Source organism: Desmodus rotundus, chromosome 7, assembly GCF_022682495.2.
Source record: "Desmodus rotundus isolate HL8 chromosome 7, HLdesRot8A.1, whole genome shotgun sequence".
NCBI lineage: Eukaryota > Metazoa > Chordata > Mammalia > Chiroptera > Phyllostomidae > Desmodus > Desmodus rotundus.
In genome coordinates this window covers 8,894,458-8,922,198 of record NC_071393.1, presented here as the reverse complement: position 1 = coordinate 8,922,198, position 27,741 = coordinate 8,894,458, and the positions used below count along the sequence as shown (strand labels likewise).

At 49.2% G+C, this 27,741-nt stretch overlaps 1 protein-coding gene across 5 annotated transcripts in view; it reads left to right on the top strand.

Moving 5' to 3' along the window:
* The window catches only part of NOS1 (nitric oxide synthase 1), a 155,240-nt gene that overhangs the window by 64,438 nt on the left and 63,061 nt on the right, over nucleotides 1–27,741 (top strand). For all 5 annotated transcript variants that reach the window (XM_045200819.2, XM_045200817.2, XM_045200818.2 and 2 more), the window contains exons 2-3: nucleotides 13,398–14,534; nucleotides 24,281–24,407. In XM_045200819.2, the coding sequence (XP_045056754.1) occupies nucleotides 13,810–14,534; nucleotides 24,281–24,407 (852 nt within the window). In that variant the 5' untranslated portion in view covers nucleotides 13,398–13,809. The remainder of the gene's footprint in view (nucleotides 1–13,397; nucleotides 14,535–24,280; nucleotides 24,408–27,741) is intronic.

The window sequence follows — 27,741 nt, the reverse complement described above, 5'->3', positions numbered from 1 at the left end:
CTTCTCCAGCATCCTGTAATGTAAACATCATTCATAGCCATAGTACAATGATGAAGAACGAGAAGTTGACCATGATAGAATATTATTAACTCAACTACAATGATATAATATTATTAACTAAACTACAGACTTTACTGGATGTCATCATTTTTTCCCCTAAGGGCCTTTTTCTGTTCCAGGATCTAATCCAGGAGGCCACGCCACTGATAGTGCTTATTTCTGCTTCGTCTCCTCTGATCTGTAACAATTTGGCCGTTTTTCCTTGGCTCTCACGGGTTGGGCACTTTCAAAAAGCACCAGTCAGTTGTTCTGGAGAACGTCCCCCATGGAGTTTGTTCCATGCTTTCTCCTGGTGGGGGGCGAAGTGCTATCCGTTTTTTAATTTTACTCCTTACTTGTTTTCATAGATAATAGAAAAATGTAGCAAGCACTTTCATACTGTGATCTCATGGATATTATTCCTTATGATGAGGTTAGTAAGTATTAAAGGTAAAAAAGTGAGTTAACTTTAAGGAAAAATAGTGGATAAATAACTGTACAGGCAAGACGTAGTGGATAGAGATATGCAGGTGATAAGACCAGCTGGGGAAATAGGACTTTATTTCACGTAATCCTTGCAGGAGCCCCCAAAAGTGTTGTTAATCACCGTTTTACCGAGAAAATGGGCACAGAGGTGCTGAATGTCTTACCCAAAGCTGCACAGTCAGTAAATGGCAGAGTTGGGATCTGAACCCAGCACCTACCATCATAACCACGACATTCCCCCATGAGCCTTCCTCCGTGCCTGGGATGTCAGTTCAGATACTGTTCACGGTGATGTCATTCTCCTTGTCCCGTGATTTCTGTTTCGGAGGGAAATTTGCAGAGCACTGTTGGGTAAGGCTAAATAGGGTGCAAATGTGTCACTCAATGCAGAAGAAGGGGTATCTTCTAGGGCAGGGGTGTCAAACTCATTTTCACCGGGGGCCATATCAGCCTCGAGGTTGCCTTCAAAGGGCCGAATGTAATTTTAGGACTGTGCAAATGTAAACTACTCCTTAATTAGGGGCAAGGAACTTGGCACTGCTGCCAGGTAGAAACAAGGCGCCAGGCCATATAAAACAAGCTGGCCGACCTTGTGTTTGCCACCTGTGTTCTAGGGGCTTCCCAGGTGCACTGGTGCAACAGGAGATAGAGAACCGGCCAGTCCAGCTGGCCCTGAGGCATAGGCACTTAGGACAATGTGTGAACCTGAGACTGTGCCCCTGTGTGCGGAGGGAGGAGGCTGGTTTCCGTTCAGCTCTTGTTGGAATGAGTAGGCGTGGACTGGTTTGATATCAAAAGGAAAAGCTCTATGTCCAGAGAAAGGTGTCACTCTGGGAAGGGGTTTTGCAAACACACCAAAGTGAGAGAAGAAGCAGGTGAGGATTTAAGGATGACCACTGTGTGAAAGGCTGTCCCACTCCCAGTAGCTCTAGCCCCGGGGGAAAGGACGTCAGGCCAGCAGCAGCCGTGGGGTACAAGCTGGGGCAGACAGAGAGGGCTCTCAGGCAGCTGGGGGCCGGGTCAGCCCGTGGCAGGCAGGTATCAGGACTTCATTCCTTGTTATGGCTGAATAACATTCCATTGTGTGGGTAGGGGACACCTGCGACAGGACCCGAATCACTGAGCACATCTGTTCTTTCATGGAACAGCTCCTCAAGGTGACTTTTCTTGCTTCCCTTTAAACCTCACTACCTAGCAGGGATCCCACAGTCAAATAAATGCCTACAGGGTTCTGGCAAGAAACCAATGAGTGAGGAGGGAGGTCACCTGGGAGTGCCACCCCCTGCTCCAGCTCTTTGTTGACATTCAGGTAGGCAGACCACGAACACACCTTCCAAATTCCAAAAACAAAAACAAAAACCCACCCCCAAATTTGCATTTCATGGGAAACTCCCAGTTTTTCACTGTGGTCACCAAATGGAAGCCATCTCTACGCTGACAGAGGCTGCCTGAGAATCTTACCGGAGCGAGCAAGCAGTAGCCTGGGTCTCAGCACTCTTGGGCAGAACGGTATGGAGTTTGGGCTGGAATTGAAATTTCATTTGAAATTGCCATTTTTGTAGGTCACAAAATAGTCGACTGTCTGCAATTTTACAAGGCTCGGCCTAATATCACACTCTCTAGACTGAAGTGCTCTGCTTGAAGCATTGGCAGGACTGCAGAAAAAAGTAACACAGACATTTAGAGGCCAACTGGTTTCTCAGACCATAATCCACACACCAATCACCTGAGGATCGTCTTTAAAATGCAGCGCCTGATGGATAGGTCTGGGGTGGCGCCTGAGACTCTGCGTTTCTAAACAACTCTCCAGGGATGCCTGCTGATTCATGAACCACACTGTGTAGCCAGGCAGTAGCCCATGGTCATCAGTGGTCATCTTACAAACTTGGTTGAGACTCTCTCTCTTTGGGTCCTTTTTCTGAACCCAAGTGTTGTTACCGAAGTGTGTGAAGACTCACTTATTCATTCTTTCTTTTGTAATGGGCCGTGGTATTGTCTCCCTGCAGCTGCTCGGCAGGCAGTGAACTGATACCAGCCCCGCCTTCCTGCGTAGCAACCACTGTCTGAAATGGTGCTCTAGACGTGGCATGGCCTCTCCAGTTCTCCGAGGTCTCCACTGCTCCCTCTCACCTCCTACCCAGGCTACTTCATTCAATAGCTTTAGACTTGGAGATTGAGACTCTGGTTTATTGAGCACCAACTATATGCCAAGCACTTCGCTGTGCACCGAGGGTACAACAGTAAACAAGGGAACCATGGTATTTGTCATCAAGGAGCGTACAGTCTCATAGTTCATTAAGATGCTCTGTGTTTGGAATAAAGTAGTTATTCAAAAAAAGCTGGACAAATGAAGGAGTTGGAGCAGGGGTCTCTAATACTATGATCCTTATTTTTATTTAAGAGTGACATGATCATTTATGGGTCTCTTAATCAACACTCAATAAGTATAATCAGCTTTTTACCTTCATTATGAAATTGATCTTTTAAACATTTACCCTGACAAGCAACTAGTATGGGACCTGTGGACCCCTGCAGGGCTCTGGGCTACCTGAAAATCCTGGAATTGCGTGCACAACTTTGTGGCAATTTACTCCCTCCCTCTGCCTGTCGTGGGAGCCTCAGACCCCCCACTATCAATCCTGGAGAGGTGGGTAATAACCAAAGGTGGTTCACCAGGAAGGAAGGGTGGAGGAGGTCCGTGACTCCTGGGGCTAGTTTTGAATAATCAAGAAACAGTCTAACTGGATGGAAAGGGAACCTGCCAAGAAGGCTGCCGCTCACATCCTGAGCTGAGAATTACTGTTGAATGTAGGGCCCTGAGTAACTGCCCTGATTTGCCGAGGGAGGCAACAAAAATGAGCATGTAACCTGAGTTTGAGAAGAAATCATGTAAGAGACCTAAATCCTAATTTTGAGCCTGTTTCTAAAAATCTTCAGTAAGTCCTTCCCCACCCATGAGCCTCAAACTCCTTATCTGTAAAATGTAGGATGAACCCAGTGACTTCGATTCTTATTGCTTAGTGGGTCATGGGGTGCTTGGAAAACCATATTAATGCCATGGCCCCCTCCCCACAGAAATGCACATGTACACATAGTCACAAAAGTTGGGCACACACTTCCAGGATTTTTAGGGAGCCCTGAGCCCTGTTGGGGTCTGTAGACTCCAGTTATGAACCATGGGAATAGAAAACCCCTAGGGTCACTTTCATCTGCCAGTTACTGTTGTCGAATTTTAGGTGGTGATCAGACCAACGAAAATGAAGACATGCAGTAGTACTAGGAAGGTGATAAGAGCAAAAGACTTTGAACTGTCACTACTTATAGGTTCTAAGATTTTGTACTTAGAAAGTATCTGACAGTGAAAATTATTGGGGCTAATAAAACAAACAGTGTAGTATGTTTGTTTTTAAAGGAAAAGATTGTGAGTTCAAACTTGGTTTGAATCCCCACCATTGACACTAGCTGGATAGACGTCTATGACTTAATTAAGATCTTTGAACCTCGGTTTCTATATCTATAAAATGGGAATAATATTATCATGTCCTTTATATGATCATTGCAAAAATAAAGTTAGATAATTCACAAAAGTGCTTACATATAAAAATGTTCAGCTTTGGCTGGTGTGGCTCAGGGGGTTAGAGCATTGTCCTATAAACTGAAAGGCTGCAGGTTCAATTCCCAGTCAGGGCACATACCTACACTGCTTATTTGGTCCAGTTGGGACATGTAGGAGAGGTAACCAATCGATGTTTTTCTTTCACATCGATGTTCCTCTTCCTCTCTCTCTCTCCCTCTCTTCCCCTCTCTCCAAAATCAATAGGCATGTCCTTGGGTGAGGATAAGAAAATAAAAAATAAACTTAAAAAAATTCAAAATATTAGGTTGAATAGTAGGACATTGGTGAATTTGATCATCTAATATCATACAGTTCAACCTAACTCATAAAAATTCAATGAAAGATATTACTGTCGATAGCTGATTATTTATGCAACAAACATTCACTTTGTGCGCACCAGGTGCTAAGATATGCTAAGAAGAGGGGCAGTTATAGCCCTCATACCAAAGCGGAAATGACCAGCAGATGTACACGAGGCTCATTCCTGCCACGGTGAGCTATTTCCCTCCTGTCTGCCCTCCATGTCATGCTAACATGGGGCAACTACACATGCATTTAGCCAACCTGAGAGTCTCGATCTTTTACTCAAGTTTAACCCATTTGCAGGTGTTGTTAATGCTGATGTATCTGACACGTGTGGAGTTATTACTACCATCGTACTTTGCGTTTTTTATTTAATGTGCTGAAATTTATTTGTAACCGATTCAAGCCTACATGAATGTTTTGATCTATTCACAGGGAACTTTCAAGTTAAGGGAGCAGATATTATCCCTGATCCCTTACAATAACCATTCTTCTTTTTCCTTCTCCGAGCACCTTTGGCTGTCCTCTTCAGGGCACCCAAGGATTTCAGGCATGAGGGGAGAAACTTGGTTGAGTCTCAAGTTAACACTGAGCTGCAGTTTGATGTCCTCCTACAAACAGACTCAACATCACCACGACAGTTGACATTTACAGTTTACAAAGTGTTCTTTGCACCATCCCTCTTATGTAATCCACAGAAACCTTGGGAAGTAGTTGTTTTTACCTTTTCAATTTCAACAAAAGGAAATTGAGATTCAAAATGTTAAATGACTTGTCTAAGATCAAGTGACCGACCAGTAAATGGCACTGCTGGGGAATGAGCCGAATCAAGTGTATTTTCTGTAATTCTCTCTTACTTCTCAGAGTTGTGGAAATAACAAGGAGATGTTGCCTCTTTGCAATTAGTTATTTCTACTCAAGAAGAAGAATTGTCTCAAATGATTATTCTTATCTTTTATTTCACTCCATTTTTCCACACCCTGGCATTCTGTCTGCCTGTGGAAGCCAGAAGCTGGGAACACCCATGGACACCTCCTCCTCTCTTACCACCTTCATCTAATCAGTAACCAGACCTTGTTGACTTAACCTCCTAAATATCTCTTTAATCTACCCACCTCCCTCCTTTCCCCCTTTCACCACCCTAACCCTAACCAGCCTCCGAAGTGGACTCCCCATAGCCAGCCTTGTCTTTCCACCCATTCTCCATCCAGTGGCCAGAGTGAACTTTGTAAAATTCAGATCGGACCACGGAACTTCTCTAAACCCTTCAAAGGCTTGTCGTCACCCTCAGCATAACGTTCAAAATCTTTACCTTGGCTCTCAAATGACCTGCATGATCCAGCTCCTGATGACCTGTCCAGCTTTAGAGGACTTTTTTCTCCCGCCACAGTGGACTCTGTCTGGTGCCTCAAATGCCTGCTCCCTTCATCCTCAGTACCTTCTCTCCTCCACCCCTCACTCCTAGCACCTACTCCTTCACCTGGCCAACTCTGTATCATGACTCTTCCTCCAGGAAGCCTTCCCTGACCAGCAGCCCCCAGACTGTTGCTGTCCTGTCCATGCTCCTGTTAGGACCCTGTGTTTCTATTTTGTTCCATTCAGTATACCTGTTGCTAATATCTCTCTACACCCACCTTGGTCTCCAAGTTGTGGGCTCTGAGGATGCTGTCTTGTCCATTCTTACATTCCTAGCGCTGAGAGCCTTGCTGGCCCAGGTGGGAGCTATGCAATAATTACTAAGCGAGTGAATGACTTGGGTGGAAGAAAAGGAAGGGAAAGAGTAAGGAAAGGAGAGAAAAGGAGAGGAAGAAACAGAAACTAAAAGAGGGGGAGGCTAATTGGGGATAGAAAAATGTGCCATATTTTTTTAATGGTTCTCAAGGAATGTTCCGGATACCACGGGTGAAATGCTTCCTTTTTATAGTAATAAGGCCATCTTCAGCCATGATTATCTTTGCATATCTTACCCGGAATGGTTCATTTTCCTTGAGGTGTAATCTAAATCAACTCTAAAAATAATAGTTAACAGTGCCATGCACGTTACACGTATTGTGCCACCAAATCCATTCCTGTTTAATTATCCCAAGTAATTTGTTTTTCCCATATTACAGATGAGCAATCCAAGGCCAATAGGTGTTAGAGGTGAGCCGCAAACCCTGGTCCTTCTGGCTCCAAGGCCCATGCCTTTGACCACCACATGGCCCTTCCAATGATGGGGCCCGGCAAAGGTAGCGAGCGAGCTGCATTTCTGGGGATTTCTGTGTCACAGAGCAGCGCATGGATGGAAGGAATTCAAGAATCTTAGTCCCAAGCCCTGGAATTTTCTGTCTGCTTGATGGATATAGTGCTCTACAGTCGGCTGAACTAGCTCATTAAAATGAGCTTTGCAAAATGAAGATGAAATGAAGGCTCCATAATTCCCCAGATCTGTTCCAACATGGAGACGCCATCCCTGTACCTCTCTCCTGGTGATGGAACAGACCAGGGACGCCCCCCCCCCCCCCAACCCCAATGGCACCGACTCACCACCAATGTCCAGGACCTGAGTCTATGGCTGCCTCTCTTGAGTTCCATGTTCCAACTCACCAAATCCTGCTTGGTATTCCGAATATACCATATACAGAAAGATTGCACAGTGAAAAGTAAGCTTTCCTCCCACCCGACCCCTAGCCTCCCAGTCCGCTTCCCCAGAAGTGACCACTGTTGCCGATCTCTCGGGTGTTGTTGCAGAGGTTTTCAGTGCATCTTCGAGCTTATATGGGAGTACGGATAAATCCATAGGGTGGACGTGGACATGTACTTATATATCTTGTTCTCTGACTCGCTTTTTAAATTCAGTAATATGTCTTGAAAACCATTCCCTGTTGATCCTTTCCAATCCACTTTCCCCGTATGTCATTCCTGCACAGCATTCCATCGTGTGGCTGTGCCCTGCAATGGTGGATACTCAGATTTTCCCAGTCTCTCGATACTCGGAACAAGAACAACCTCGCAAGAAAGAGTCATGTATGTATGTGTGTGTGTGTGTGTGTGTTTATAGATAACCTGTCCGGTTCATCTGCAGGGGAAAGTCTTACGAATCGACTCTCCAGGCCAGAGAGCTATGTATTGTCAATTTAGGGGCAGATCATGTGAAACTGCCACACGAAGAGGCTGTACAAAGCAGCGATGTAAGAGAGTGCAGACTTCCCACGTCCTCAGGCACAGGATGTACTGTCAGACTTGAAATAACCGTCACCCCTCATGCTCCTAACTCTGAGCTGTGCTCATCCTGTCCCTGAGGTGTGGGCATTTGATCTGGGAATGTCAGAGTCAGCGCAAGCACACTGCAGACTTGCATCTGGGGGAATTACATGTCTGGGAAGGTCCCATGGGACCAGGGTGTCCGTGTCTCTGGGATCCCCAAAACACAGAACACCAACTTATCCCCTGATTTGCAGAGGTGGTGGGTTTGCGGCAATGACTTGGCGTGGGAGAAAACATCCATTCAAGTCAGCTTGCTTCCCGGGGAAAGGACTGCAAATTAGCTGTTTGGGAGACATAAGGAAGTTTTGTTGTTTTTTTTTTAAGAGCACAGTTGGGTTACGGTTTTGGTCTTGCGTTCGTGTTGGGGGTGGCAGTATTTTTTTGTTTTGTTTTAAGACATGGAGGACTTGAATTTGTCTTTTAAAGAAGATTGGAGAGAGATGGGAAAGAGGGCTGTAAATCCATTAGAGATTCTGTGGGTGTGCACACCGAAAACACCTGGGCTTTCACAGGCTGGGTGTTCCTTTCTTTACCATTGCTCATTGAAAAGCTGATACACACACGGTAAAAATAATTTAAGTGATATTCAAATGGGAACAACAAAGGCCGTCAGTGCTTCCTCCTATTTCTGACTTCCAGTACTCCTCATAAGATACAACCAGTGATTGTTCTTCCAGAGTGTTCCTGCATTTATGCATTGGTACCTCTCTTTCTCTCTCTCTCTCTCTTTAACCTAATGGTATATCTTGGAGCTCATTTTCTACCTGTAAATAGGGATCTGCTTCATTCTTTTCTTTTTCTAAAAATATTTTATTTATTGATTTTATAGAAACAGGAAGAGAGAGAGAAAGGGGGAACATTGATCGATCTGTTGTTCCACTCATTTATGCATCATTGGTTGATTCTTGTATGTACCCTGACCAGGGATCAAACCCACAACCTTGGCGTATCGGGGCGATGCCCAAACCAACTGAGTTACCTGGCCAGAGGATCTGCTTTATTCTTTTTGAGGAAACATTTATTGTATTGTTGGGCTATGTTTCAAATGACCTTTGGGTGGCAGGATGTTAGACACTAGACTATTAGCTCAGGTAACACCTTCCTGATACCTGTCTCTGTACAGGGTTTTAGGTGGATTTTCTCTCCCCCATTCTCCAGAACCCCAGCAGGCTTATTCCCAGCAGTCAGCCTCAAAAAGTGGTCAGATGTTTGCTAACCTTCTGTGATATATTCCTGGTTTCTTTAGAAAGAAGTGTTTTCTGCCTGGCTATCGGTAGATGCTTGAGGGGACCTAAGGGACAGTGGAGTACAAGGAAGAGCTCTGGCCCACAAGCCAGGCTCTAGAGTCAGACTCTGGGCCAACCCCGCCCAGGGGCCATACTGTGCGAGCCACTGAGTGGTCTTTCACCGCAGAGCAGGCTCCTTCTACAGAGTAAAAAGCAACAGGTGAATACATTTTCTAGCAATTGTGCTTAACCCAACATATCTAAAACATGATCAGTTCAACATGCAGTTGATACTGAAAAATTACTGAGATACTTTATGTTCTTTCTTTCCCACTAGTCTTTGAAATCCAATGTGCATTTTACTCATACAACGTATCTCAGTGTGACCAGCCACAGCTCAGGAGTCCAATGGCCACATGTGGCCAGTGGCTGCTATATTGGATGGCACAGGTCTAGACCCCCCCCGGTGGTTGCTGATTCCTAAATCCTCTGACCTCCAGTGCTAGACATGGAAAGCCACAGGCAAGCCAGGACAAGCACGTCTTCCTATGGTAACTTAATTTCCACATCTGTAAAATGGGGACAATCAAATACGACCTTGGTCAGGGGGAGGATGAAGAGCATAGCAGCAGAGGAGTATGTGCTTTGGGGAGGAAAAAAAGGGAGGCATGATTTTGCGGGATTACTATTAGGACTAGTATTGACCTTGGTGAGCACTCCAAATCCGCTCCCTGAGACCCAGGGCTGCCACCCAGCTCACTTCTCTGAACCTCAGTCACCTTGTCAGCCCTCGCTTCACAGGATACCCGTGCCGAGGGCTCAGCACCAAGCTTCCCCCACTGTCAGCTCTCAGTCACTCCGAGTGGCTACTGTCGCCATTCTTCCGACTGCAGAAACTCGGCCCGGGGTGGGGAGTAGCTTGCCCAAGGTCGCACAGCGAGACCGTGGTAGCAGACGCTGGCCTATTTTGGCTCCCTGCTTCTGGCTGGCAGGCATCCCCGAAAGTCAGCCGCTCATTTCCTCTCAGCAAGGTAACTGAAATAAACACACTGAAGCCACTGAACTACTTGAATGAGGCCCAGGTCCAAGCGTTGTTTCCATGGTATGTACTCTGGCGGGCACGCACATGTGATTTGTTTAAGATCGCGGCTCCAAGGGGCGGAGGCTGGATTGTAGGCACTGCCCTGTACTGTGACTATGGTGAGATTCCTCAGTGCGATTTCAGGCAAAGGGCCCCCTTCTGCATGGCACATGATGTACCTTTGGCGAGACTGCCGTGGAATAGTAAGTGGCTAAATTATACGCCAGAAAGCCCAAAACATTACATGTTATGTAACAATGACAGGAGGCCATTTTTTCTGAGCGTTCACTCTGTGCCATTGCCCAGCACCCTGCATTCGCTGTTCCATCCAGTCCTCCCGGGCACCCGGCGGGTCATGCGTACTGGTGCTGACGGGGAACCTGCGGCTCAGAGAAAATAAAGAACTCACCCAGGAGCACCCAGAGAAAGCTAGAAAGGGCCTTTAAAATGTTCCCTGTGGCAGAAGAGGGGCCAGCTCCCCAGGTTGGCCCAGGACTGAGGAGCCTGCTGGACACTGGACGTTGGCAAACACGGTCAAGGGTGTTCCCTATAGCAGCTTAATTTATTCATCTGTAAAGTGGGGACAATCAAACGGGCACTGGTCAGAGTGAGCCTGAAAATATGGCAGCAGAGGAAGGTGCACTTTGGGAAGGAAAAGGAGAGACACCTAGTGTCGTGGGGGTGTCATCACGGCGAGTGCTCAGCACCCAGGACTTACTTAGACCCAGGACTGTGTTCTCTCTCTCTCTCACCCTCATTCTGCCTCCCAGCAGACACTGACTTATTCCTGCCTCTCAAGCCCAGCCCCTTTCCAATTCCTTCCAAATTTCAAGTTACCTTTCTAGGGCCGAAGTCTGAGAAATAGCACCCCAGTTTCCCAAGCAGCAGCCAGCAGCCCTCTGTGATTGGAAAGCAGCTGAGAAAGTGAGATGCCAGGCTGGGGAGGTTTGTGGATTGCTTTCTTTCTTTTTCTTAAGCCAAGTCCAGCCTCTGTCCCTTGGTAAGGTCTGGCCCAAGCCAGCCTGTGGAAGAAGAAAGCAGGGGACCTTGCCTCCCCAGGAGCTCACCTTCAAGTCCCTTCTCTAGTTAGAGACCTCAGCCTCATGCCCAATGTGGACAGTCAAGAATGAGCTGGAGCTGCTGGCCGTCTCTGCCTCCACTTCCGCAGTGAACATCCTAGGTTTGGTACAGGGAAGAACCAGGGTTCACGGAGATTTAAAGAAGCAAGGCGGCAGGGTGGACCGATCCTCCCCCAAATGAAGAGCGACACGTGGTTCTGGATGGTTTCTTTGTACACCTGAACCTCGGCCGCAAGATACTGGAAGACACTCAGCCGGGTGATACACGGGCCGAGTACACTCAGACACACAGCAGAGAAATGACACAGCGTGAGGGTGATGCATGAATACATGGAGAGAAACACACACACAGAGCAACACCAGATGGAGAGCGCAGCCTGGGCTGGGCCGGGTAGTCATTACTCCCTCACTCACACTGAGGGACTGGTGGGTTACGTAATGCAAGCTGTACAGGGGGACGCTGGACTTGCTAACCACCCACCCCAGGGCACCCAGGAGGTGGTGCCTCCTTCTCCTAGGGGATATCTGCACCCACTTCCTGCTCTCAGAGGCAGCAGGAGCTTGTCAGCTGTCTCAGCCCTGGGGTGACCCTGGGAAGCCGCTAAAAGGGAAACGAGGGAGTGAGTGTCACTTCGTTAGTAGTGGCAGATGGGTGCTCTCTCACTGAGCTGAGGTGTGGTGAAGATGCCGGTAGAGGGGGTGCCAGGGTATACAGATGGAGCTGGGGATAAGGAAAGAGATGGACAGGTTCTTTACTGTCTCCCACCTGTCCCCAGTCCACCCACAGACAGAGATGACCTGTCTCAACCCAAGATACACATCACTGCCTTCTGTATACATGCCACAGGTGTATGCACCCACCTGGGCCATGGCATGCTGTTGGCCTTTGGTACCCCAACCACACCTCATGTCCCTGAGCCTGTGGGAGCTGGCGGCAGTTGCAAAAATAACTAGAATAGAAAATTTTAAAACCTAGAGTATAAGTTGAAAAGCTCAAGCTCAAGAGTTGGACCAATCCTCCCTCTGCCATCATTCTCCACCTGACCTTGGACAAGTCACTGACCCTTCCCTAGCTTTGGTCTTCTTGTCTATTGCAGGGTTATTGCAAATTAAAGGGAAAAACCTATGTTAAAGAGTGCCCATGCTCGGTAAATGTCTGCTGTGATTAATCTTCTGAGGTTTTTCTTCTTCATTCAACAAACACTCATTGAGCACCTGCTGCACACTTGTGTTTACCTGGGGACACACAGTCCACGCTTCCTAATGTTTCTCTGTTAGGGTTCCAGGCAGCCTGTGGCGTGCATATGCCTTCAAAGTTCTGTGCAGACCTGTGTCTTTGGTAATTATTTTACCCATTTCAGTTTTTAATGTGGCCAGATCTATACTTTTGAACCTGGAACAAGTCGACATTACAATGAGGGTCATAAAGGCCGATGGACATCTCTCATTGGTGGTTCCACAGAAGGCTGTGTCCCCCTCCCAGGGGTTTGTTGTGGGGGCTTTGGGAGTGGCCAGAATGGAGAGCCCAGAGATCTGTGGGCTGAGCTCCTGGCCTGTGGATAGAAACTATTTGTGAAACTCAGGGAGACAAAGGCCACAAGTGTGACAAGTTGGAGGGGTACCTTCTTGTGGTAGGAGAAAAATAAGAGAGGATGTATGATTCTTGCTTTTGGATTTCTGGATCTGACTGTCTGTAGTTTCTCCAGCGTTTTCATCATGGTGATAAACCCAGGCAATCCTCAGGAAGGATCCTGGGCAAGTATCCTCCTTGAAGAAAAAGGATTTTGTAGCGAGGTTGGCTTCAGCACTCCAGAGCGTCTTACGGCTAGATTTCTGAGTTTCCTATCTTCATTTTGAAGGTAGCGTTGGGCACTCTACATTGATCTCTTTTTCAGTGGAGTCTTTAGAGTTTTGTATGTACGATATCATGTCATCTGCAAATAATAACAGTTTTACTTCCTCCTTTCCATTTTGGATGCCTTTTATTTCTTCTTGTCTGATCTCTGTGCCTGAAACTTCTGGAGCTATGTTGAATAAGCAGCGAAAGCAGACATCCCTGTCGTGTTCTTGATCTTCAGGGAAACGCTTTTAGTTTTTGTTCTTTGGGTATGATGTTGGCTGTAGGTTTTCACATATGTGGCCTTCATGATGTTGAAGTATGATCCCTCTATGCCCACTTTGCTGAGAGTTTTTTTTTTTTTATCATAAATAGGTGCTGGATTTTATTGGATGCTTTTTCTACATCACTTGATGTGATCATATGATTTTCAATCTCTTTTAATTCTCTCCATCCCCTCCCTTGTTCCTTCTCTTCGGCTCAGGAAGCCCCAGGTCTTGACTGCATCTCACGGGCTGGTGGTGCCGAGAGAATAGTCCACAAGAGCATGCGTCACCTCTAGACACATCCACCAGCTACTTCTCTTCACAGTCTGCCTGACCTGTTGCTTAGGGACAGGTCCCACTGCTTCTCCTGACGTCTGCCTGATCGGCCGTCACTTCCTTAGAGAACAAGGAAGGAGGCAGACGCATGAAATCATGCCACCGACAGCAAAACAGCAATGAGTGGGTGACGCTGAGTTGACGTCAAAGACAAGCCCAAGAGACTTGCCACAGCCCCTGCAGCCCCTGCCCCTCCAGCTCCTTCTCAGCACAGCCTGAAGCCGGGCTCCTCTTGGCAAGGTCCCCTTGGTTCAACATCCGCTGAAGCTTTCAGACCCTCGGACACTGGACAGCATGGAGAACCACATGTTCAGCGTCCAGCAAATCCAACCCAACGTGATTTCTGTCCGCCTCTTCAAGCGCAAAGTGGGGGGCCTGGGCTTCCTGGTGAAGGAGCGGGTGAGCAAGCCCCCCGTGATCATCTCCGACCTGATTCGAGGGGGAGCTGCAGAACAGAGTGGCCTCATCCAGGCTGGAGACATCATTCTGGCAGTCAATGGCCAGCCGTTGGTGGACCTGAGTTATAAGAGTGCCCTAGAGGTGCTCCGGGGCATTGCCTCCGAGACCCATGTGGTCCTCATCCTGCGGGGCCCTGAGGGCTTCACCACGCACCTGGAGACCACCTTTACCGGGGACGGAACCCCCAAGACCATCCGGGTGACACAGCCCCTGGGTCCCCCCACCACAGCTGTCGATCTGTCGCACCAGTCATCAGCCTGCAAAGAGCAGCCGCCGGCAGTGGATGGGGCCACTGATCCTGGCAATGGGCCACAGCATGCCCATGATAATGGGCAGGAAACTGGCTCACTGTCCCACACCAATGGCCTGGCGCCCAGGCCCCCAGGCCTGGACCCTGCCAAGAAGAATGCTGGGGTCACCCTTCAGGGCCGTGGGGAGCACAATGACTTGCTCAAAGAGATAGAGCCTGTGCTGAACCTTCTCACCAGTGGTGACAGAGGGGTCAATGGAGGGGGACCAAACAAAGCAGAGACAAAAGACGCAGAAGTCCAGGTGGACAGGTAAGCCCCACAGGTGTGCATGCGCCCAAGCACCTTGCATGCGAGCATGTACTGAAGCTTGACCTTGCAGCCCAGAAGCCAGCCTGAGCTGCCCCTGACATCTGTGAGTGGGCACAGCCACTCACTCACCCTCTCTTTCCCTTCAACTGCAATTGCAAGAGCAGAATGGGTATAGCTTCTGGGACATTATCTCTTGCCATGAATCCCAGAGTTGTTTAGCTGGTGTAGCTGGTGTCATGTCTTCTGATCTTGATCCCACGTGACCCTCCAGCAACCCCACAAAATGAGTATGTTTGCAATCTACATGTCAGGGGTGAGGAAATTGCAGTTCAGAGAGGAGGGGCCTTCCCCAAGGTCACTCAGTACATGAGGTGGGTGTCAGGGCCCTGGAAAGAGAGGGGAGCTGAGCACTGGGAAACCCTCATCCTAAGCCTGTTCTCTCCTGAGACAGCCAGTCGAGGGCAAAGAGGGTTCTAAAGGAGGGGATTGGAATCAAGGGAGAGAATTGGCACCAATTCCCCAAATGGGGGTCCTGCTTGGATTCAGAGGGAGCAGAGGGTAGAACTTGAAGAACTGGGTGCTAGCCCCTCTGTGCTTGCCACATTGGCATTTTTTATTCTATGGGGAGGAGAGCTGGCAACACAGTGGGTTATTCTAGTTCCTTCTCTGGGGAGGAGGTGGGCCAGGTGGTCGGAGAATAGCAGGTCAGGAGGTAGGAGAGAGAGAGTTTTTCTCTTCTCCCCCACTCTCATCTTCACTCTAGCACTGACCCCTTGGCCCCCCTTGCTACCAGGGTGAGGCCAGGCAGACCCTTCTTATCTGTCCCCTCTATGGAGGGAGACTCAGGTGTGGGCCCCCCCCGCCACCAGAAATTGTGAGATCGTCAAACATGAAGGACTCTAACGGGAGCCCTTTTATCAGCCAGCCCTGAGCAGCCTCTCACAGCATCATCTCAGGGAAGCAGCGTTTGTTCCCCGAAGATGAGGGAGGGGCACACCAGTCTCATGCACAGCCCGACCTGGTTTAGCAGCCTGGGTGGATGCACCCAAGTGCCGAGCCCACCTTGATCCATCGCAGCCCTCCCTCTAGTTATTCTGTCAACCTTGCACGCGGAGCGATTGTTTGACCAGCAGCATTAGAGAAACAACTGTTGTGGAGGAGATAAGATTTGGGAGAAAGCTACAGAGGGCAAGTACAGGGCTCTGTGAAACCCGCTAATGTGGATGGTTCTGAGGATGAGGAACGTTTAATAGCAGCATGTGTTCCCCAGGCTCAATGGCTCACACCCATGCTGGACTCAGAGGCCCCCCCCCATTTTTAAATAATTATTTTTAAATGCCCCCTTCACTAACAGAAGCCAATTCATGGATCATATAACCGATACACACTTTACATTTTTAAAAAATCACTATAATGCCCTAACTATAAAATAAAAGAGACAGAGCCTAAAAGTAAGTTATGATAAAAAGAACCTATACTTTAATGTCTCAGGGCTCAGGCATGACTCCGCTGGAATGGTCAGATGTTTGCACCTAAACATAGAATCGCTGCAGACACAACCGTGTCGCAGGCAGATTGACACAGGTGTGTTGTGTTAGCAACTCGGATGTCGCCAGCCGAGTCGTCGCCTTGGTGACATGATTTTCTGAAATGGTGAATAGCTTCCAATAAAGCGATGCCCTGTCTGTCTTTGATTTCATTGCAATAGTGCCATGCATGGAAAATTCGGTATATATTTTAAAGCCTTATATACATATCTAAGAGTGAATTGGAATTGTGGCTCAGAAATTTAAGCTTTTTTTTTTTTTTTTTTTTTTTTTTTACATATATGAACGTCCAAAGGTTGTGTGGCAGTCAGAATACTTCTTCCTTGTGTGGGAGTGTCCTTGGTGTTACAGAATATTCATGACCCCAGATGCCACCTCTCTCCTACTGTGACAACCATAAGTGCCCCCCACAAACTGCCAAACTGCCTCGCTGAAATATAAGTGCCTCACTAAAAATTGCCGTCCCGAGTCAGGAAAGGGAAATGCAGAAACAGAATGTCTTCGCGGTCGCTCTCAGGGCTGTCAGGCCGGGTAGAATTCAGGCCCCTTGGAGCATGTGGCTGCCTAGAAATTAGGGGCCCTCCCAGGGGTGGCCTCTCCATCCAGGACGCGTTTTAGAGGTGGGGTCAGAACTGGCATCCTGGGTGCTGGATAAGCAGGTGACAATGAGGTGGGCTGCCCGCCAGGCCTGGAGCCCCATATCCAGGTCACACGTACTGGTCTGTGAGTTCTGGGGTCTGAGCAGAGGCGGCTTCTTAGCAGTGCCCCTGACCTTCTGTTCTCTTGGTCTCATTCCCTTCCTTCCGTTCACCTTTCCTTTCGGACAGACTTAGTCTGCTCCATCTAGTCCCTTTCCCTCATGGAGCATCCCTCGTCCTGTTGTTTGGGGTGCTGGCCCTTACCTCAGCCTCATCCCTTCATCCCAGGGGGGAGGTGGCCCTGCCAGGTGGTGGCAGCATGTGAGTGCGAGAAGAGAAATCCGGGACCTCCTGCACTTGGGAACGGTCACTTTAAGATGCTACATGTCAGGGGATATCCAGGTTATCAGCTTGCTGCCCTGAAGGAGCGTTCTAACAGGGCCAAGATCTCCGGTCCAGCATCCATCTGGACCAGCCGGTCAGCTTCACCCTGTGCTCCAATAACTTCTCCTCTGCTTGTGGGGCATTCAGTTACTTACAGCTTACCTCCTTGCATGAATGAGGCCCCCTAAGTAGGGCGTGTGGTTTTAGTCCCCTTTCGTAGATGAGCGAAGTGAAGCTCAGAGAGGGGAGGCATCTTGTCCAGGGTCCCACGGCACTGCCCTGGTTCTGCCTAGAAATCCCACAACGAGTTAAAGAGAAACCAGGCAACAGAATGTGGCCAGAGGGGCGGAAGTCAATTTTGACCCTAGAGAATCAGCATGATGGGAGGTTCGGAGGACGCCTCTGTGACAAGCCTGAATTTCGCTTTTGGTTTTTGGCAGGTGTTTTTTATTGTGGTAAAATCGCTGTACAAGATTATACGTATTTCAGGTATATAACATATAGCATGTGTGTACACTTCCTAGTGTTCGCCATTGTATGTCTAGTTCCCATCTGCCATCACAGAACTGATCCCCTTTGCCATTTTGCCCTTCCCCTCCCCCTCCCCCTCTGGTAACCACCAATCTGTTCTCCACATCAGTGAGTTTGTTTTTGAGACATCACATATAACTGAAATCATACGGTATTTGTCTTTCTTCCTCCAACTTTGCAGAATGCCCTCAATCCATCTAGGTTGTTGCAAATGCCTGACTTTTGTCATCATTCTGTTCAACCTCCACAGAGCACTCTGGGGGGCCTATCCCCACGCCAAGATCTTTACATCAAGTAATCCATTTGCTCCCCATAGCTCCCTGTTTTCCTGATGTGGAAACCAAGGCTCAGAGAGGTACAGTTACTCATCCCAGGTCACACAGCTAGCGACCAACAAAGCCAGGACTTGACTGCAAGCCCATGCTCTTGACCTCTCCTGACTTTGGAGCTGGCACTGTTGGCCACAGTTCACTTGACCTGTGAACAACTAGCCATCAGGGTTCTGAGGACATCAAAATATTTGCTCAGAGTCCAAACCCAGGGAAACTGAGGCCCTGGGGTGCCATCTGGCAAAGACGCCACCACCGGAGACCTGACCTAGACCAGCCGATGACCACGTGGGTTCCAGGCCTGTCTGTGTCAGAGGAGCTCTCCCTGCCGCACTTGATGCACCTCGTAGCCTTGAACACATGACATTTTCAGCTGAGGGATTGAACCCGGTGCCGTTGCCTTTACACTGAATCTCAGCACAGCCCTTCATTCTCACCGTGGCCATTCGAGCGTGAGTGGCTTCCCCAGTCCGTCTTTTCCTGGGTAGGGGACAGAGACCCTATTTATAGTTATTACTCTTGCCTGGTGCCCTCTTTCCATCTGTGTCTCTGTCATCTTGTTACATGGGCATCCACCCTCTCATTCTGGAAAAAGGCTATGGAGTAGGCCCACAAACACCCCAAACTGCACGTCATCAAGGGGCCTCTCACCATCTTTCATTCAGCAAACGTGGTTCGAGCATCTCTTCTGCCTCGGAACTGGGGATCCACTGATGAACCTCTGCCACTGGGGAGTCAGATCATAGGTTTAAAAAATGAATAATAAGCAAATTGACACAATCCTTTTAGGCTGTGACACTTGCTATGAAGGAAATATAACAGTGATTTGAAGAGAGGTAGCTTGGGGTTGTAGAGACATTAGCTTGGAGGGCTGGGAGAAGGCCTTTCTGAAGAGGCCACATGTATACTGAGGCCAGAAGGTACAGAACATGAGAAGTCCAGGGGAGGGTGTTCCTGGCAGAGGGCAGAGCAGGGTCAAAGGTGCCGGGGCAGGAATGGGGTTGGGATGTTCCCCAAATGGAAGGATAGCCTCTGGGTCTGGAATGTAGTAGTAGGGGTAGAATGGCAGGCAGTGAGGTCAGACACAGGGACAGGGGTCATCAGCTCTCCAGCCACCATGCCACCCGTCTCTGTCACCATCCACTCATTGTGTCAGTTTCCGATGGATTCTGCAACAAAAACCACGAACTTGGTGGCTTAAAACAACACAGGCTTATTTTCTGTGCACAGTTCCGGAGGGATCATGTCTGGGGACTCTAGAAAAGAATCGGTTTCCTTGCCTTTCCAGCTTCCAGAGCTGCATTGCTTGCCTTTCTTGGCTCGTGACCCTTGCCTCGATCGTCAAAGCCAGCATCTCGCTCCCAGCATCACACAGCCTTCCTCTTCTGTAGGGACGCGCCCTCGGCCTTCTCTTACAGGCACACTTATGACTGCGTTTAGAGCCCACCACACGATCCCGGATAATCTCCCCATTTTCAAAATCCCTAAACACGCCTGCAAACCCCCTTTTTCCATGTGAAGTGATGTATATGGGTCCCAGGGACGAGGACCTGATGACTTTGGGGCCACTCTCTTCCAGGAAGGTCCCATTGAACAATATCATGGCCAGGGCCATCAGCATCAGTGTGAGGTCTCACTATTGTAGTGACCTTGCTTCTAGCCTCTGCCCTTTGCCACTCGCCAGCTACATGCCTTAGGAAAGCCCCTTGGCCTCTTGAGCCTTAGTTCCCTCATTTGCAAAAATGGTATTGGGACCAGATGAGCCCTAAGAATCCTTCCAGGACAACCAGGTTCCAACTGAAAGTCAATGGTGACCAATCTCATCACAGGCCAGCAACTGACCAGTCCGCTGTGGTCAAGCCACACCTGGAAGGTTTCCTGGTCCATTTGACTTCCCCAGCTTAGTGCTCCAGGGGGAGGAACTCCAACATCCCTTTAGGTCACAGGTCACACACAATTCTCCCACGAGTTCTGTTTGGCCTGCAGAGTTTTCTGAAAAAGCGAAATTGTGGCAAAGTAGAAGATTCCAGAGATTTCACGTTAAAACTGACTTCTAGACTTTCAAAAAAAAAAAAAGGAAAGAAAATATCATGAGTTATTAGCACAAAGTCTGCCTCCTAGTAAGACAACCAGCCTCAGGAGCTGGCCCGGGGCTGTCCTGGGCTCTCCAGTGTCCCAGGGTTCAGACTTAGCCCAACCCCCTAGCTGGGGCCCTCCGGACACTGGAGTTTGAGACCCTGTGCAGCTGGTATGACAGGAGTCTTAGAGGAGTCACAACTCTTCCTGACCCCAGAGCCCTCACCTCACGCCACAGCTTTCACCGTGGAATTCTCTCAATGGCATACTTTTCTCTTTATGAAGACAGTTTTCTTTTCTAGCATGATGAAATCTTGGAGAAAAGCTTTGCACATACCTCTGGACCCGGTTTCCACAGTCCCCAAATCTTTCTGCTTTAACTCAGCTCCCAGCATCCGCAGCCAGGTGGAGGCAGAAACCAAAGACTGTTGGAGTGTGGAGGGCGAGAAGGGGGGTTCAGAGAGAGTGTGGCGTCTGCTGAGAGATGCAGGCAGGGCTTCCTGCCAGGACCAGCTGCTCCTCGGCGGCCTCCTTGCCTGGTTGGGCCAGAGCCAGCGGCCCCCACTTGCAGGCTGCACAGTGCATGGTGCACACAGGCCTGGCCCACCTGTTCCCCGTCCTGGGCCTTCGGGGTCAGCACTGGGCCAACCAACACTTGCACAAACTTCCTGTGGAATCAGGCCCAGAGCCGCCCCCCACCTACCGCTGCTGTGTCAGAGGTCAGAGGGTCCTGGCTCCCAGGAAGCCTCGGTTGGAAGGATTTGGCAAAGATTCTCAGAAGGTTTAGAGATGCTAGACCGCCGCCTCTTGGCTTGGGTATGATCACCCAGCTAGCAAAGTGAAAGAAAAATGGTTTTGGTTTGGTCATTGCCAGCAAGCACAGAAAATACTTGCCAGGTGGGAGACAGAGTAAATATCAGGGCAGAGGATGATGAGAGGCGGGAGTCTGGAAGGGAAGCAGAGAATCCCCAAATTCTTGGGCTCCAGGAACAAGACATGACAGAAGGGGTCTGAGTGCAGACGTCCCTACCTCTGTTCCCCAACCCCCAGGGAAGACGCCCCCTTCCCAGGGAGGAGCCCTGCATGCCTTCATTTCCCAGTCTTCAGAGACGTGAAGACTTGAAGCGGCACTGTCCACTGCTACAGCCACTAGCCACGTGGAGCGTTTTAAGCTTAGTCACGGCGAAACAGGACTAAACGCTCAGTTCCTCGCTGACACTAGCCATGCTTCAAGTGCTCAGTGGCCACATGTGACCAGTGGCTGTAATACCAGACAGCCCAGAGGAAGAACGTGGCCGTGTGGCTGGCAGTCCTGCTAGCCCGCGCTGGCTTAGAGGAATCTTCACTGTTTCACGCAGAAGTAGCACTTCCCTTCCTCTCTTTCTGTCTGATCCCCCGGTAAGCAAATGCGGTGTAGGAGTAAGGATCGTAGGCACCACGTCGCTGAGCGCTGTAAGCCTGACCTCATTTCCCCGTCACCGCACCCCCGCAAACCAGGCATTATTATTAACCCTGTTTTAGAGATGAACAGACTGAGAATTAGAAAGGTTAAGTATCCAAAATACCCCAAGTTGCACAGCTTACAACCAGCAAAGCCGAGCGTTGAACTCGGTTTCATCCATTGTCAGTGCTCGTAACCCTCTGGCGGCACCGCCAGACAAACCCATTGGGCAGACAGGTCCCAGGGCAGATTTCCCTCCCACCTGCTCGTCCCTGACAGGCTGGAGGGTGGGAATCTACCTAAGTCTACTGCTAATTTTGCCCCTGAGTGAATAGAAGTAAAATAGCTCAACCTGCTAGTTTCCCCGGTGCCATATTAAAAATATTCTTCCCCTGCCAATCACATGGGACTCTTAAATAAGTTCTTGTTGACAAAACACTTCAAAAGCATTATTTAAACAAAGTTGTTAAAGTCTTTTTTTAAAGGAGGATGATAAAAGCGGCTCTCTCCCCGGAGACTCACACAAGGCAAGCCATGCGAGCCATTTCCGAGTTGCCTAGGTAATTGTACCCTGTAATTTTTGTCAACTGACCTCGTTCTGCGAGAGATGTTAGATTACTTGCTCTTTAGCCTCTGACTTAGCGTGAGCATCCTGATGTGCTTTTCCTATCTCTGTTTTTTAAAAGAGGAAGGATCCAGGCTGAGCATCAGCCAGGCCTGGTTTTAAGTCCCGGCTCTGCTTTGTGCGTACGTGGCAAACTTACCCAGCCTCTCTGGGCTCAGTTTTCATGTCTGTAAAGTTGAGCTTTTCATCTCTGTTGAGCTGAAATGGAATAACTTCCGTGCGAGTTCCTGGTACATTACAGATGCTCAGACAATATCAACCTCATCCCTTCCCTGCTGAATCCCCGTTTTTGGTCATGTGGTGTCATGGAAGCAGGAGTTTCAGAGCTGGGAGGGAGCTGAAGGGGGTATTTCGAGGAGCCCTCTCAACAGACAGTTCCTCTGTTTATCACCATGTAGGTAACCCATTGACTTGGGTTCTGTAATCAAGAACCAGCCCCCATGTGCTTTGGTGACATTTTAAAGGGGGTAAAACAGTGTGTTCTCTCTGACAATTGCAGCCCTCTCCAAGTGGGAGACCGGAAGGGGCTTTGACGTGGGCCACCAGAACTGTGCAAAATACACCAAGGAGGACGGGTCTGCTTGGACCCGAGTAAGCAGCTGGAGCGGGGGCTCAGGGCCATGCACTCACTGGGGCCCTGGCTTCTGATTCATCCCGAATAGCTGTCGGCACCAGATTGCGGGTCTGGGTGAATTATGGAGCCAGGACCAGAAGTCCCCAGAGCTGGGAACATAGAACAGAGGGCTAGACACGGGCCAGCCCGTATGCCTGGGACCAAAACCAAGATGGGCCCCAGAGCAGGCTACAGTGTCCAAAGCTGGGGAGCAGACAGATGCCATAGTCGGAGTAAAGCTGGGTGGGAGGCTTGAAAAGCAGCAGGTTGTCGGGAAGCAGGAGGGCAGCACTCAGGGGAGGAAGAACAGGTCTGGATTTTGATGCGCAGTCTGTCCCCTCCCAGCCCTGATTTCTCACCACTTTAGAGGATGGCTGAGAGAGCCTCCTCCCGAACCTATTCAAGTGCTAAGCCTGGGAGCCAGGAGAGCTGTGTGGTTAAGAAGTCAGGCTCGAGAGGCAGGAACAAGCCTGGGTTTGAACCCTAACTCTGCCATCTCTGGGTATGTTTCTTGGGCTAGCGATTAACCTCTCTGAGCCTCTGTTTCCTCATTGATGATGACTAATGATGGTCAAGATGGAGGAGGTGGGTGGTGCTGGTGATGATGGTGGTGGGGTAATGATGAGAGTAATTATGGCGGATCTGACGTGACAACGAGGATGCTGGTAACACTGGCGACAACGATGGTTGTGCTTCGAATACAGAGCAGTTGGGTGGTGTTGATTGTGCTGGTGGTGACGATGGTGACGATGGTGGTGATGATAACAATGATGATGATGATGACAGATGATGGTAATGACCAGCGCCTCCACTTCAGAATGGATATGAAGAGCGGGCTGGGGTACTGTGACCTTGAGCAATTCAGCTTTTGTCACCTCTGCCATCTGTAAAATGGTGATTGATACTCATATCTAATAGGGTTGTCACAAAGATTAAATGAACAAAACGTATGTAAAGTGCTCAGTAAACATTAGCTATCATGATTAAAATTATTATTATTGGTTTCTGTGTTCCCCTTATTTTCAGAATCATTCCTGTTTATTCTGGGCCGGCATCCTTAGTCCTGTTATCAATGCCTTAGCATTGGGATGCCTCGCCAACCTGGCCCGCAGGACTTGTTCCCTCCCCTATTCCTCCTGCCTCCTGCTTCTTACCTAAGGAAGTCTGGAGGCCATTACTTTGTCCAGGGATTCTGCATTGGGTTCAGCTAGGAGACGTGATTCCTGTATTCCTAGATCTATGAGGGAGGGCGTAAGGAGGAACAAAATCCTTGCCATGGCCACCCTGAATTGCATTTCCACAAAGATGGATGTGTGCCAGCCATCGGTGCCAACTTGGATGAGCTCACCTTTGAGTTTGACAAGGGGGCTGCCTTCCCACCTGTTGCTGCCCATCCTGTGAAGTGGCAGGCTGGGCACCCACTGCTCTCTGGCTCCTCACAGAGTCACATGGGTGAACGGTGGAGGTTCTGGATTGACTCAGGAATTCCGGACCAGGGCAACCAGCTGGTGGGGAAAGCTGACATCATGCTATCCTCACCTCTCCCCGACCTTGCCTTGCAGAAATCTGGACGACAAGTCTCACAAACCTCTGCCCCTCGGCGTGGAGAATGACCGTGTCTTCAGTGACCTGTGGGGGAAGGGCAACGTGCCTGTGGTCCTCAACAACCCGTATTCCGAGAAGGAGCAGGTGAGTGGGCGGTACCAGCAGTGGGGGTATTGGGGCTGAGGCCAGGAGCACCTGCTTGGGATGTGGACTTTGGCTTTGGTTTGTTTTGTTTTCTTTGTGAGCTTACCATTTCTCAAGTTTTAATTCTGCTTCTACATTAAAGGCACTCACATGGTTCTGAATTTAAAAGACATAAAATATACATGGTGAAAAGTTTTTCTCTCTCCCCTAATCCCAGCCACACAGTTTCTGTCTCCCAATAGGCAAGCAACATTTATTATTCTTGTTGTGGTTCTTGTAGCGTAGACAAATACACACACACACATTGTTTTCACACTTTTTACATAAATGAAAGTCCATTATACATATTGTTTTGTACCTTGCTTGTTCACTTGTCAGTGTATCTTGGAGATTAGTCCTAATTAGTAGACGGCTGCCTAGTTTCCCACTGCATGGCTCTGCTCTATTCATTGAGACAGCCCTCCGAAATGGACACACTTAGGTCATTGCCAATACTTTGCTATGACATTCCAGTAAAGAGCGACATAGTATAAATACCTTATTTGGCACATGGGCAGGCTTTTTAATAAAATCAATCCCTAGAAGTGGAATTGTTGGGTCAAAGGTCACGCTCACTTGTTCTTTGGGCAGACATTGAGAAAGGGCTCGTCGTGAAGGTCGTGCCAACCCTACCAGCTGGGTAGGAGATTGTTTCCCCACAGCCTTGCCAGCTCCGCGTATTATCGAACTTTTCAGTCTCTGCCATTTGCCGGGGTGTAGTCTGGCAGCTGAGCAGATTCAGTTCCAAGAGCAGCTAGATTTGGCTGGAGAACAGCAGCACCATTTTTCCCCCCTGCCAAGGCAGGTGACGGACCAGATCGGTGCCGCCCTAGTGAGGTGTGTGGCTCTCCCTCCCCTCCTCTGTGCAGCAGCAAAGTACAGGTGGACTAAGAAGCAGTGGGAGGTCATGACAGGGAGGTGGTCCAGGTTGCTCAGCAGGTCATCTTCTTCTTTCCCAACACCTGCCCCAAGCCTTGGGTGGCCCAGGCTGGGGTGCCAAGCTCTTTCTCCTGGTGCCTGATCTATGGCACCTCTCACCACCAGCTCATCTAAGCAATGACTCAAAACCTCTCTACGTAGCTTTGCAGGGGAAGGTGGGACATTGCAGAGCCCCAATGGGGATTGCTTTCCTTTCATAGCTGCTGATGGCTGGCCAGGAAGATAGGAGCATGAGGGATTCTGCAGGTCAGACTCATGCTCCCGGCCGATTACTCTACCTCTTGGAGGGCCTTCTGGGAATGTTTGGAGGACAACTGTAGCTTCTTGTCATGCTGCTTCAAAAATCAAGGTCACATCGTGAGCATGAGGGGACTCTGATGCATTCATGATTAAGTGAACAAATTAAAATTTTCTTTATATTTTCTTTCTCCCATGAAAATAAAGAGGTGATGCCCTAATGCAAACCCTCCCAAGACAAAGGACAGAAAGAGGCAGCAGCATCGGGCCAGAGCCAGGCTGCAGACAGGATTGGTTAGAGCCACACTGTCTTATCCCAAGAGACAATTTCTATTTGAACTTAGAATTTATTGCCAATATTTCAAAGTTTTGTATAAATATCATATTTACAACCTCTCTTAAGAATTTGGACTGTCTAACCACATCGAGCCTCTATTCTTGTGGGGCAATAATCTCCTGGACCACATAGCAGCTGCCCCTCTAGACTGGGCCTGGGCTCTCTGGTTTGCCACAGCCCCCACACTCCCTATGGTGTCCGCATTAGGTTAGAGAAGAAGCAGAGGAGACCTTGACTCCACCAGAAGGGCCCAGAAAGTCCTGCTGAAATCCAAGCAACAGCAGGACTCTGGCCATTTCCTTTCATGCTGTCCCCCTGGGTTAGACAGTGATAGCTTGTAAAACATAATCTTGAACTTCAAGCCCGAGGAGTGGGCCTCAGTACTGGGCACAGGGCAGACATGATTAATAGGACCACTGGTCACCTTTGCAGGGCATCATGGTGAAATGATTAATACCAGTCTGTTTGGGCTACTACAACCCAATAACACTGACCGGAGGCTTATAAGCAGCAGACATTTATTTCTCATAGTTCTGGAAGCTGGGAAGCGCAAGATCAAGGTATCAGCAGATTCAGTGTCTAGTACGAGCCTGCCTCCTGCTTCAGAGACAGTCTTCTTGCTGTATCCTCACATGGTGGGAGGGGCAAGGGAGCTCTCTGGAGTCTCTCATACAAGGGCGCCGATCCCTCATTCATGACCTCATCACCTCCCAAAGGCCCTACCTCTTCATATTGTCACCTTGGGGCTTAGGTTTCCACATATAAATTTTGGGGAGACACATTCAGTCTAGAGCAATGGGGGAAAGGTGGTGAGGACTTGCCTTAGGGCTGATCTAAAATGACAATTCCAAGTACTTGGAGAAGGAGAAAGGGTCCTGGGGGAAGGGGGGAATGACTGAGTCTTCCTGAGGGTAAGGCAGCCAAGTAGCTTTCCACTTGGGAGCTCCTGGGAGCACACGTAGAGCCCAGCGGTGCTGGGATTTCCATTCGCTCCTGCATCAGCAAATCCTCAGCGCAGTCTGAGAGTTCTAATCCACCAGCCTGTGAGATCATCCTTTCCTCTGTTGTCCGAGACTCCGTGTCCCAAGTGCCTCTCAGAAACACAGGGGTAAGGAAGGAGCAGAGGCCTCGGCGCTCAGTCACGTTTGCGTCCCAGGGCTCAGGAAGCAGTCCCATTCCCTCCTGTTAGCTCCATGGCCACGGGGCTCGGCAACGTTTCCCAGCCTGAGCAAATTCACAAAAAGTACAGTCGTCTTCTTTCCGACCTGAGGGGCAGATTGAAAGTCGACAGCATTCATGATAATCCTCTTATGTGAAAATGCTACCCTGGTGAAATGACTGGAGACGCTGCTGCTTCTCTGTTCTCCCTGCAGAACTTCAGGACTGAAGCAAGCTCTCTCGCTTTCCCTTCGTATTCAGCATCTGTATCCCTTGCCTGCCTGATTTGCTCTCCTGAGGGGTCAGGGTGGAACTGTGCCCTGCTTGAGGGCAGAACGTCTACTTCCAGATACTGATGAAGCATCAGTCCAGTCCTTAGTGGGTGCACAGGGGGTCTCAGGGCTGGGGGAAATGAGATTTCCGTGTGGTGTTCTTCGCTCTTTTTAGCCCGCTGCCCCTCTCTCCAGCCTCTTTCTGACAAAAGCATTCAGGTAGTCAGATGACTTCCATTGAAATCCCCCTCCCCACTCCTACCGCCTCATCAGGAGCCCGGCAGTCCCTCACCCCTGGGGACACAGGGCTTACCAGCTACTTTCTGAATGTCAAAATCTGTCGAGAAGCTTT